This window comes from Gekko japonicus, unplaced genomic scaffold (assembly GCF_001447785.1).
Source record: "Gekko japonicus isolate JY-2015 unplaced genomic scaffold, Gekko_japonicus_V1.1 scaffold2753, whole genome shotgun sequence".
In the NCBI taxonomy this organism is placed as follows: Eukaryota; Metazoa; Chordata; class Lepidosauria; order Squamata; family Gekkonidae; genus Gekko; species Gekko japonicus.
Window position 1 is genome coordinate 142,592 of NW_015173219.1, and position 12,478 is coordinate 155,069.

At 45.6% G+C, this 12,478-nt stretch overlaps 1 protein-coding gene across 1 annotated transcript in view; it reads right to left on the reverse strand.

The window, feature by feature from the left end:
- Positions 1-7,161, reverse strand: part of LOC107120067 (probable E3 ubiquitin-protein ligase MID2) — a gene marked incomplete at its 5' end in the record, with an annotated part of 72,865 nt that extends 65,704 nt beyond the window's left edge. The window contains one exon of the mRNA XM_015422705.1: positions 7,066-7,161. Within this exon, the coding sequence (XP_015278191.1) occupies positions 7,066-7,161 (96 nt within the window). The remainder of the gene's footprint in view (positions 1-7,065) is intronic.
- Positions 7,162-12,478: the final 5,317 nt, after the last annotated feature.

Below are 12,478 nucleotides of genomic sequence, written 5' to 3' on the forward strand. Positions count from 1 at the left end.
ACATACAGGCCCCCTCCACATGGCCCCATCCATTTGCCCACCAAACAGCTGGCGGGGGGGGGGGAGTAGACCGTGAGCCAAGGGGGAGGTGCGGCCCCCACCAGAAAACTGTAACTCAACTAAACCACATAAGCACTTATCAAATTAGATTCTGCTGCCATAGATCAGTTATCTTTATTCCTATTATATATCTAAAAACTTTGCCTTGTTCAAGGAACCGCTTCTTAATTTAGTAACTGAAAATCAATAGCCCATTAAGAAGAAACTAATTGCTATGGCTTCTCCCCCTGCATCCCTTCGGTAAACAAAGCAACCAGCTAATTCACTATTAATTGTTCTGCCTTTGGAAAGAAGAAGGCATTAAGTTCCTTCTTGCCTTGAGATGCGCTGGGTGAAAGCGCTTTGTTGATGAAGTCACGGCCATTTAATAGCCAGGGGGAAGCATTAATCTGGTGGCATCTGGTTTTTACCGGGGTCGTAATAAGAGGGTTGGGGAGGATGGGTGGCGGAGGACAGAACGCTCCCTCGGAAAGCCAGACAAAAGATGCCTGATTGGTATCATCCAGACAAAGAAGGCTGCCTGGCTGGAGAAGGCCATTTTTTCTCAATGGGTTTAAAGGTGAACTGCTTATTTCCTCTAGTTTGTCTTTCCTGCTATTTGCAATGCCAAAAAAGAAGAAGAATAAGTTCCCTGCCTGCAGAAGCCACTTCCGCTCGGAAAAACTGAGCTTATGACCAAGTGACCATTCTTTCCTCTGCCTGTCATGACCCCAAAGTGAAAAGAGGCAGTTTGGGAAGATGGGAGAAGGGCCTTTGCAAAGGATGGAGGGAATCCCAACAGGGTGAAGAAGGGGAGGGAGGGAGGCCCACTGGCAATGTGACCGGAAGCAGTGCTCAGCGAGGTTGGGTTGCTCCCCAGGGCTCCTGGAGGCTGGAAGGGACTGCAGAGCCGAATTCCAAACACAACTCAATCCATATCACATTTTCCTGGTGCTTGGGGAGATATACTTCAGATGGAGTAAGAAGGCATTTTGCATTCCCCTGGAATGTTTTGCTGTTACCCTGCTGTGTTGCATTTCCTATATGGCCTGCCCATTTGGCCGAAACTTTACAGCCCTGCCATATAACCACCCATTCCTTCACACCCCTAGTGGAAAAGCCAGACTTGAAAGAGCCTGGCTTTGCTGCTTCAAGCAAACAGTCACATACAGAATGAAGTTTTGGGGGTTGGGGGCCATGTGACCGTGGGCGTGGTTTTCCAAACTTCCAACTTATTCCTTCAAAGCTACCATGACAACCCAAAAGTTGGACACACCCTTCCTACTCGTGATTGGCTGATGGCCATGGCTAGTCATGATTAGATTGGGGTTTAATTGTCTGATCCCCTGGAAGAGAGCTCTCTCTCTCTCCTGTTCTGTTCCTGCAATCTTTGCTGCTCTCTGTCTGTTCACCTGAGATGCTGTGCTGCCATGTGGTCTCTGGGAGAGACAAAGAACTGCTTTGGAGCTGAGCACATGGTTGGCAATAATGGACTTCTTGCTCCAAATCCCTTGGGGCTTCTGGATTATCACAATGGACTATTCTGGACTGATAATTGTTCCTGACTGGTAAATATGCATCCCTAATGTGTAGTTAAGGCAAAACATTGGCTAGACTTTGTTATTTTGAAATCCTTCTAGTCTGTGCTACGTCTCTACTGAATAAACTTATTCTGGTTTTCTAACTTGTCTGTTTTGATGTGTAACTGAATCCCAAGCCTGAATCTTGCAGCCTAACCCGCTGACCATATACGCTACCTAGGTAAAAGTTTGCACCTCTGAGTAGAGTTGCTAATGTGTAAAACCCACATGCCAACTGAGATTGTGGATCTCTAATCTCAGGCTGGCGAGGGATTAAGTAGAGATCCTGGTGGCTATAGTGTTCTGAAATCCTGAGAAGGTAGCCTACCTTTCTGGATTATTGTTAATGTATTGTAAAGTGTAGGTTTCCCCCTCATTCCTGGACAGGCGTGAGGAGCAGGATCCTATACAGGAGGCCCACTGACAATGTGACTGGAAGCAGTGCTCAGCGAGGTTGGGTTGCTCCCCAGGGCTCCTGGAGGCTGGAAGGGACTGCAGAGCCGAGTTCCAAACACAACTCAATCCATATCACATTTTCCTGGTGCTTGGGGAGATATACTTCAGATGGAATGAGAAGGCATTTTGATTTTCCTCCTTGCTGTCCTCACCGAACTGTTACCAAATTTCAAATCCTAGGAAGAGCCGTTTACTACCCTGTAAGTGGTCCTTTCCACACTTGGATTTCATCCCTGGTTTTATCAGAGTTCGTCTCGCGACACAATACCTTGCATTTATCCCTGGTTATAACAGCATCCATTTATCCCGGGACGTGGGCACTGTTAGTGTGAGCTAGCTCACAGTTTTTTAGCTTCCGGCTCACACATTTTTGTCTTCGCTCAGGAAGGGGTGGCTCCAGAGCAAACTAATTTATACAGTAGCCAAATCACTCGCTCACAACTTTAATGCCAGGAGCTCACAAAGTAGAATTTTTGCTCACAAGACTCCACAGCTTAGAGGGAACATTGGACGTGGGGCAAAACTGTGGTGTCCTCAATGTAATGTGGAAACTCGAGTGTAGTGTAGAATGTAAGTTCAGGAACAGGATTGAACCAGGATTTAAAGTCTAGTGCGGAATCACATCACCTGAGGAGAGGGCAAAGTCCGGTTCTGGCACTAAAAAGGCCAACCCCATACACAAGTACACGAGGCCTTTCAGAAGAAAAAATAGGTTCCTACAGGTAAACACAGAACAGGAGAGGTACATTTACAGGATATGCTTAAGAATACTTTTTTTTTTGGTGGGGGGAGGTACCATCCCCAAAGATTATTTAGCAGTGTAGAAGGAGTCTTTAAAAAAATAGGTGAGTATTTGTATGTGTGCGCGTGCACATGCGTTTGTGCATGCCTGGAAGTCATGGTTGACTTCTGGCGACCCCTGGTGTGGCTTGGATGTTTCAGAGAGGTGGCATGCTATTGCCTGCCTTTGCATCCCAGCCCTGGTATTCCTTGGAGGTCTCCCATCCAAGTACTTGCCAGGGCCGGCCCCGCTTAGCTTCTGAGATCTGATGAAACTGGGCTTGTCTGTGCTGGTAGAAGGAGTCTTGAAAGAATAGCAGGGAGCCCTATTTTGTGGCAAAAGGTTTTGTGGACTAAAGCCTGCTGGCATGGTGTATCCTCATTTGGCCCACACACATACATCAGCATAGGAATTAAAACTGTAAACTGAGGGATCAAAAAAGGCAATGTGATCCAAGGCACAGTTGGCTCTAGTCCATGAAAGCTTATGCCACGATAAATCTGTTAATCTTAAAACTGCCAATGAGTTTCCTTCTTAAAATGTATTTTGCTGTAATAAGCTAATACAGTGATCCTTCTGCTACACAGAGCGAGCCCAGTTTAACTGCTAGACAGGAGAGGGGATGGAATAATAAAGGAAGAGGGCCCCACAGAATGGAAAACAGATGCCCATGCCCAAGAGGAATACAAGTTAAGGGAACAATTGATCTGGATATTGCGCTACTATCAGGTTTCAGCAATTATTTGCCATTGGATTATCATGTGTGGACAAATCAACCCAGTTGCAATGACTGCTACAGTGCAACATCCCACAGTGTGTAGAAGCAAGCGATGGATGGCTAAGAAAGTGCCGAAGGGTGGGAGGCTGGGGTGATAGTAGACGGGGCCAGACAAGTTGAGCCAGTGTAGCGCTAACAGTGAGAGTGCCTGCCTATGGCTGGAGAGTCCCAGAGTTCAAATCCCTGCTCCTTGTGTAGGACAAGGGGAAAAGAATGTGATTTCTGAGTGTGACTTCTGACTCTCTCTTTGATATATATATATATTGACAGCTGTCACTGTACCTTTAAAAGCTGCATCATAATAGATTCAGATCTTGGTATATAACCTAGAATCTTCTGATTAGAGAAACTTTTAGCAGAACATATATATTTTATAATTGCATTTTTTGTATAAGAAGCCTTTGTAGATGGAATTAGGAGTTGCAAGGACGCCAAGAGCCAAGTTTAATGTGAATCGTAGTCCTTATCAGCTAGCTCTCCATAAGCAAGGCCAGAAAGGGTCCCAGTGTTCTCTAATGTTCCCATTGTTCTGAAGACCAGATAAGCAAATGCAATCACTGGCATACATGACCGGTATCATGGGAGACCAATAGTAAGTTTTATAGTCAAATGATGCTTTTATGATGTTAACTGCTTGGTATCAATTAAAGGTTCGTGAATGTGTAAATTATATGTGATGTCATTGGGGGTATAAGACCTTCTGCCCTTCCTGGTTAAGGCAGAATAGAGCTTGGTGTTGCTAAGTGCTGTAAGGTACTCAGCCCTGTATTTCCTGTTTTAATTGCAATAAACAGATACTCATCTAACTCGTTGGACTCCAACTGTGTGATTCCAATTCGGCCAAGGGCACAGATTTGTGCATCACTTGGACCAGTCCCTCTCCCTCAGTGTAACCAATCTCACAGGGTGGTTGTGAGAATATAATGAAGGCAGACTGAACCATGTGTGCCACCCTGTGCCACTGTGGGGGCCGGGGGGGGATTAAAATGTGATGGGTTTCTTTACTGTAATATTTCTAGCCCCCCCCCTTTCAACATAAAATCTCGCTCTTGAGGTGGCTTGCAAACATAGCCCAAAATATTGAAACCACGTCCTGACCAGTGTTCCCTCTAAGCTGAGTTAGTGTGAGCTAGCTCACAGTTTTTCAGCCTCCGGCTCACACATTTTTGCCTTCGCTCAGGAAGGACGGCTCCAGAGCAAACTAATTTATGCAGCAGCCCAATCGATCGCTCACAACTTTCATGCCAGTAGCTCACAAAGTAGAATTTTTGCTCACAAGGCTCCACAGCTTAGAGGGAACATTGGTCCTGACTAGAGTTAGTAACTTTTTCCCCACCATAGAGAACAATGGAGGGGATAGGGGCAACCTGTTTGAGGGCCTGTAGAATTGGACCCCCTGGTCAAATGCTCTTCAGACTTGGTTGGTATCTTGGGGAGAGGCTCCAGCAGCTACCCTGCGAGTTTGGATGATATAACGGGGCCATAATTGACATTTGGCTGGCCCTTTTTCAGCCCTGGCGTTCAGCGGGGAGCCTGTAAAGGGGTGGGGACTGTGCAGGCTGTTTTTCAGGCCCGGTGCTCTGGCACGGAGCCTGAAAAATGCGGTCATAACGTTTTAAAGAGCCCCTCCCGAGATCTGGGGGAGCCAGAATGACCTCTGACATATGATGTCTCGTGTGTGACATCATACGCAAGAGGTGGAATTTGCCCCTACGAGTCCAAGGCCACCACCCCATTCTGTAACATTAAAACCATGCAACATATCTATATATCTCATAGCCAAGTTGTCCCCTCCGTGCAGATATCTAAATCCACATGTCGGGGGCACTTGGGGGGCAGGGAGATTTTCCTGCATACTTGGGGCAGCCCCTAGGTGTGCAGAAAAATCTAAAAAGTTTTAAAAACTGTACGGGGGATATTTAAATCCCAAAAAAGTAAGAGTGTTCCCTACGCATGCACAGAGAACGCTCTGGGAACTTTGCAGCGGCCGGTGGCTGGGAGGCGCTCTGGCCTCACCGCCGGTGCCAACAAGGGGGAGGGAAGATCTGGGGGGAATCGGTGGGCCTGATGGCTGGGAGGCACTCAGTCCTTGCCACCAGTGCCCGTGGGGAGAGGGGAGGGAAAATTGGCGGTGGCGGGGAATCAGCAGGCCCGATGACTGGGAGGCACTCAGGCCTCGCCGCCAGTGCCCGTGGGTGGGGGAGGGAAAATCAGTGGCGAGGGGGGGAATCTGCAGGCCCGGCAGCTTGGAGGCACTCAGGCCTCGCTGAGGGGGGAGAAGGCTTACCTGTGGAGCTGCTTCCGCAGACCAGGAGCCTTTAGGAATATTCCCCCACCACCACCGCGAGTATTGCGGGTCCCGCTTCTTGTTATTCCCAAATTTTCTATTTCAGAGCACAGGCAGAAAATAATTGTAGAACAGAGTAAGAGTCCAGTAGCACCTTAAAGACTAACAGAATTTGTGGTCGGGTATGAGGTTTCATGAGTTCCTGCTCCGTCAAAAGTGTGCAGGGACTCATGAAAGTTCATACCCTACCACAAGTTTTGTTAATCTTTAAGGTGCTACCGGACTCTTACTCTGTTCTACTGCTACAGATCGACTAACGTGGCTACCCATCTTGATCTATCTCTTGGGAAAAATAATTGTGTGTGAATGATCCTCTGAGATCTCCCTGCTTCTGGGGAAAACTTCTAGTGCGTCAGGGAAGGTCCTACTCCCTCATAGGCTAGCTTTCGAAATATGGGGAATTTTTATAATGTTGTAATGCTCAACCCTGTGCAGCAGTCTGAAATGACACAACTTCTAAATGCTCTAACACAGGGGTGTCAGACATAAGGCCCGAGGGCCGGAACCAGCCCATCCAGGGCTCTTAGGCAGCCCGCGAGCAACCAGTGCGAGGGAGGGAACAGGAGACTGCTTGGAGAGGGGAGTGGGCAGAGCCACTCTGATTGTTGCTCCAGCATGGCAAAACAACTTCATCTGCAGCAGTCAAGCATGGCAAAACAACTTCATCTGCCCAGTGCTGCACCGCTGGCTCTCCAATCTGCCCATACAGGTTTTCCTCTGCACCTCCCCCCAGCCCATGGGGCTTTGGAGCTTACCAGCTGCTGTCCTTTATAATATCTCCGGTACCTGGCATTACATTTTATGGCACACATGGCCCAGCCAAGTGACCTTTATTGTCAGATCTGGCCCCCGTAACAAACAAGTTCGACACCCCTTCTCTAACAGGTGGTTTATCCGAATATACAGATTTGCTCTCAATGAACCTTCATGTGGAAGGATGCTATTCCATACTCTCATGACACATTGCATGGCTACTAGCAACTGAGCTACAATGGCATTTCCTTCTCCTCCCATCCCACATGCAGCATCTGCACACAAACATACCCTCAGCCAACAAATGATGGATTGTAGCTAGCACACATACCTCCACCTGCTGGCAGATCTGTATCAGTTTGGCCATCTGGTTTTCTAGTTCACTATTGCGCTTAACCAGGTTGTTGAGGTTCATCTCCAGTGTTTGCTGCCAGTACAGAAAGGAGAGGGGAGGGGGGGAAATCAAAATTAAAAATAAGCATCAATGAGCCATAGAAAGCAAATCAACTAACCAATGGTTCCCAGTGACTCTAATGCAGAGTATCAAAATCCTGGCAGGTCAGCAAGACGAAAGCAGCACCACCACACAGACCTATATTCTACAGCTGGACTCAATGAAATGAGTGGGTTTGCCCCCATTCTATAGAACAAAGGAAGGGAAAGCACGGATTCCCCACCCCCTCTAAAGTCATTCATAGTGTATTACATTTATGGATGGATGGATGGATGGATGGATGGATGGATAGCAAAAGCATATATTGCCTAAAAGCTCCATCCTCTCCTACTATTGGGTGAGTGGAAAAGATGTTAAGGAATGTTTAACATCCAAGGGGAAAGGGAAAGAAACTGAAGGTGGAAAGATGGCTGAAGGAAAAAGGACAGCACAGGAGTGTGACAGTAAAGAAAATGTGAACCTCGTACATAGAATCAGACCATTGTTTAGTATTGTCTTTTCTCACTGGCAGTGGTTCTTCTAGATCTCAGGTATCGTTCCCAACCTGGCTCGTTCGAATACTTTATTATTTATTTATTTAAAACATTTTAATGCCACCTTTTGACCAGTCAGGGTCCCCAAGGTTGCACATGTTAAATTAAAAACAACACCTAAAATTATAAAACAATTTAACAAAAACACATAAACTACACCAGAAGCAGGAAGGAGGGCCAAGAACTATTACTGGAGGTATGCCAACTAGAGGGGCTGGAAATTGCACTAGAAACTTGGGGAATGCAGAATACGTGCTCTACCCAGCGAGCCTTTTCAACTGGACATTAAAACGTTCCTGAATGTTACGTAACATCTAGGGGAGCCAAGAACTATTACTGGAGGTATGCCAACTAGAGGGGCTGGAAATTGCACTAGAAACTTGGGGAATGCAGAATATGTGCTCTACCCAGTGAGCCTTTTCAACTGGACATTAAAACGTTCCTGAATGTTACGTAACATCTAGGGGAGCCCTGAGCGTCTTAGGGAAAAAGGGCAGGATACAACTAGCAATGCTAGACAGAAAAGAAGGGCTTGAAGGACATGGAGCTGAGAATATGAAAACAAAGCTACCTCGTACTGAGTAACCTTACTGGTCCATCTAGCGCAGTATTGTCTGAATGGCAACAGGTATACTGGATCTCAAGGGGACAAAGTTCTCTCTCAGAATCTGAATTTCCCTAACTGGAGCTGCCAGAGATTTACTGCATATGCACTGCCGGTGCCAAATAAATAAATCCGGAGTCCTTGAAATGCACGGTCCATTATGAAGTGATTGTTGTTTCCAGGCCATGAGAGATTCTAGGGCTTCAATCAGGAATCTAAGAGACAGAACACACTAGCCTGGTGAGTAATAAAAGCTTATCAGAACTGGAGGACGGAGGAGAAAGATGGGCTGGTAAAAACTTCACACAAGGCCTAAGGGCAGGGAGGACCATGATGTGTTCAGAACTACAAGACAAGGACAGACAATGAAGATTTGGTGCCTAGGAGACAGTCAGACAGGCTAGTGCAGAAACCACAAGGAATGAGAAAGCAAAGCCATGTTTTTATTTCAGATTCTCTAACCAGGTAATCTTTGCCCGCTAGTCAGTTTGGTGTAGTGGTTGGTGTAGTGAGAGCCAGTTTGGTGTAGTGGTTAAGTGCGCGGACTCTAATCTGGGAGAACCGGGTTTGATTCCCCACTCCTCCACTTGCACCTGGCTGGACGACCTTGGGCAAGTCGTTGTTCTGATAAGAGCTGTCCTTGAAAAAGAGCAGTTTCTGTCAAGAGCTCTCTCAGCCCCACCTACCTCACAGGGTGTCTGTTGTGGGGAGGGGAAGGGAAAGGAGTTTGTAAGCCGCTCTGAGACACCTTTGGGTAGTGAAGCGCGGGGTATAAATCCAATCTCTACTTCTTCTTCTAGTCTACAGCGGTTGCTTGCTATAACTATCAAGGCCTTTTATCAGCATATGTTGGGTTGAATGTGTATATTAAACAATAGGGACAAATATAACCAATGTATGTGTTGTGGGGAGAGCGACTTCATGACAACATGTATTCTCTTTCACTTTGGTGTCCCTGGATTTACAACCAAAAATATTCAAAACCAAATCATAAATAGGAAGCTGTAAAACTGGGATTTGTTAGCAAAACTGATGATGCTTCCCATATCGAAATAAGGATTATGTGTGGCTCTATTGGTACACAAATATAATAATCTCCTATTTGCTGCTGCAGAGCTTGCTTAGCATTCATGCTTTGTTGCACCGGTAAATATTCAGATTATTCATTTTATTCCTGTTTGCCCCCCAGCTACCAGGATGTGGTTTTTGCGTCTCCGGTATCTCCGTCAGAGATTTATTGTACTCAGCGATAAAAAGAAAATAAATATATTCTGGGCCAAAGTAACCCATGCCTTTGGTTTTCACCTTGTTGACTTTGTTTATCTTCAACTGAACTTTCATCCGCCACTTATACAAGTCTGCATCGATAATATGAAGACGCTAACTAGCACCTGTGAAACTTCACATCACCATGCACCCGTTAGCTTCTTTATTTAAAAAACACCTGTAATATTATTCCAGTTTTAACACAAACATGTCAATCAATAAAAAAAGCATATTGAAACAGTTTAACATATCCATGTTCTCCATCCCTTCCCTTTCAGGCTTTGCAATTTCAATCTTCCACAAAAGTAACTCACTATTACCGATTCAGACCTTGTTAGGATTGCCAACCTCCAGGTGGGCCCTGGAGATCTCCTAGAATACAACTAATCTCCAGACTGTACAGAGACCAGTTCCCCTGCAGAAGATGGCTGTTTTGGATGGTGGACTGTACAGCACTATACCTCGCAAAGGCCCCTCTCCTTTCCAGACCCTGCCCTCTCCAGGTTCTACCCCCAAACCTCCAGGACTGGCAACCCTAGATGTTGTTGAATATAGGGCTCTAATTACAGGAGGCCGGAGGGGGTTTGACCCTACTGTCTCTAATGGTCTAACAGCCATAGGTTTCAAGAAGACACAGGGAGGCCAAGTTGGCGAAGAACCAGGAGGTGGGGACCATAAATTTCATTAAGGCTCCCTCCCCCTACTTTTTCTTCCACCATGCTAGTGTTAGTTGAATGTATGAAAGATACTCATTCATATCTCCCTACACATAACAAAAGAGAAAATTGTATCAGCAGAAGGCAGGAGTGAGAAAGAGAGAAGACAAAGGAAAACAAAAAGAGGAAAAACCCCACCAGATGGTCCTTAATATTTCCTCTTTTTATACATCTCCAAAGAACTGTTTCAAACAATAATAATTAATAATTATCATATGTCATTGTGTGTAAAATAGCCAGGAGATCCTAAGATTGTCTGGCAGCCAGACGTTCTAGCTCTTTTAGCATTATGCACCACTAGGTGGGGAGCTAGACTTGTTTATTTATTTATTTATTTTATTTCACTTATACCCCGCCCTCCTCGCAAGCGGGCTCAGGGCGGCTTACATAGGCCCAACTGTGCAATAAAATACAACAAGATTAGAACAGTTAAGGCACCAAGTGCAATAAAAATATGACAAGTTAAAACAAAACAAAAACTTTTTTTTTTAAGGCAAACGACATTTCAGAGCTGGTTCTCCATTGCCTGCCTCTGTGTCACGACCCTGGTATTCCTTGGAGGTCGCCCTTCCAAATACTAGCCCAGGCTGACCCTGCTTAGCTTCTGAGATCTAATGAGACTGAGTTAGCCTGGGCTATCCAGGTCAGGGCTTGTTTCAAAGAACTTTTTATTCACAGATATATTTGCATTAAAATAATATATGTCTTAAAAGATGGTTTTAAGCATCGTGACCTCATAAAATCCAACACATCGGGTATGTCCGAATCTTAGACTCATTCGTTCGCTCACAAATTTGCTCTGCTATTCTCATGAGTTGCCCCATACAGATATTTGAGCCAAAGGGAAACCAGCACCTCCCCAAGTTTTAAGAACATAAGAGAAGCCAATGTTGGATCAGGCCAATGGCCCATCTAGTCCAAAACTCTGTCACACAGTGGCCAAAAATACAGAGGTGCCCTCAGGAGGTCCAGCAGTGGGGCCAGGATACTAGAAGCCCTCCCACTGTTGCCCCCCCCAAGCACCAAGAATACAGTGCATCACCTGCCCTAGACTGAGAGTTCCTATCTATACCTTGTGGCTAATAGCCACCGATGGACCTCTGCTCCATATGCTTATCTAATTCTCTCTTGAAGCTGTCCATGCTTGTCGCCGCCACCACCTCATGTGGCAGTGAATTCCATGTGTTAATCACTCTTTGGGTGTACTTCCTTTTATCTGTTCTAACCTGACTGCTCAGCAATTTCATTGAGTGCCCACGAGTTTTCAAGCTAACGCTGCACAATCAGGGTCCCCTGCCCTAAAGGGCTCCATCAATGTACTAGGAGACCACAAAACAAAGCTGGATTGGCAATGGAATCCAGCTCCTCAGGAAAGAAGTAACCTATCTCAGGTGGATCTGAAAGGGGCAAGAAAGAATGAGCTGAATTATTGGTAGTGATTACGGACCAAAATCACACATGGATTGTGAATTTATAGAAAGACTGACATGAGATCAAGTTTCCAGCCCTACTAATCAATCAGCTCAGAAAGCTGGTATACGTGTGTTTAAAACTGCTGGTTTCCCATATGTTGTAAACATGGGATTAGAACTGCCTTTCTGCTTTTCACATTCACGTACAATATACACATTAAATTGCCCAGCGGAAGAACAGAACTTTCCTGCCCACTGCACTGCCAAAAAAATGCTTCTCCTGGAGTATAGGGGACCCTAAGGAATGGGGGTTTTTTTTTTGTTGAAGCAGGAACTGGTAGAGATTGATTATTTAATCAGGATCTAACCCACAGACAGGAAGAGAAAGGCTGAAAAGTGCTTCAATTGGCATGTGTGAATTTGGCCCAAAAGAATGAGCTGGAGATCCCCAGATCAAAACTTGCCTCTGGCACAAACTCATTAAGTGGTCAACAGTGCAATCCTAGGCAGAGTTACTTCAGCCTACACACATCGATTTCACCTGGCTTAAACCAGCCTTATTGCACAGATTTGCACTATGCAACACTCCTAGTTCCTCACGTGCAATACAAAGATAATAATACTGGCCTGCCTTACAGAAATATTGTAAGGACTGCAACAAGATAATGTGCATGACAATTTTGAACAATGGATATGCATTATCACTGCCATGTTCCCCAAACCAGGATTTATTATGCATTTAACTGCAGAATCCCGTAA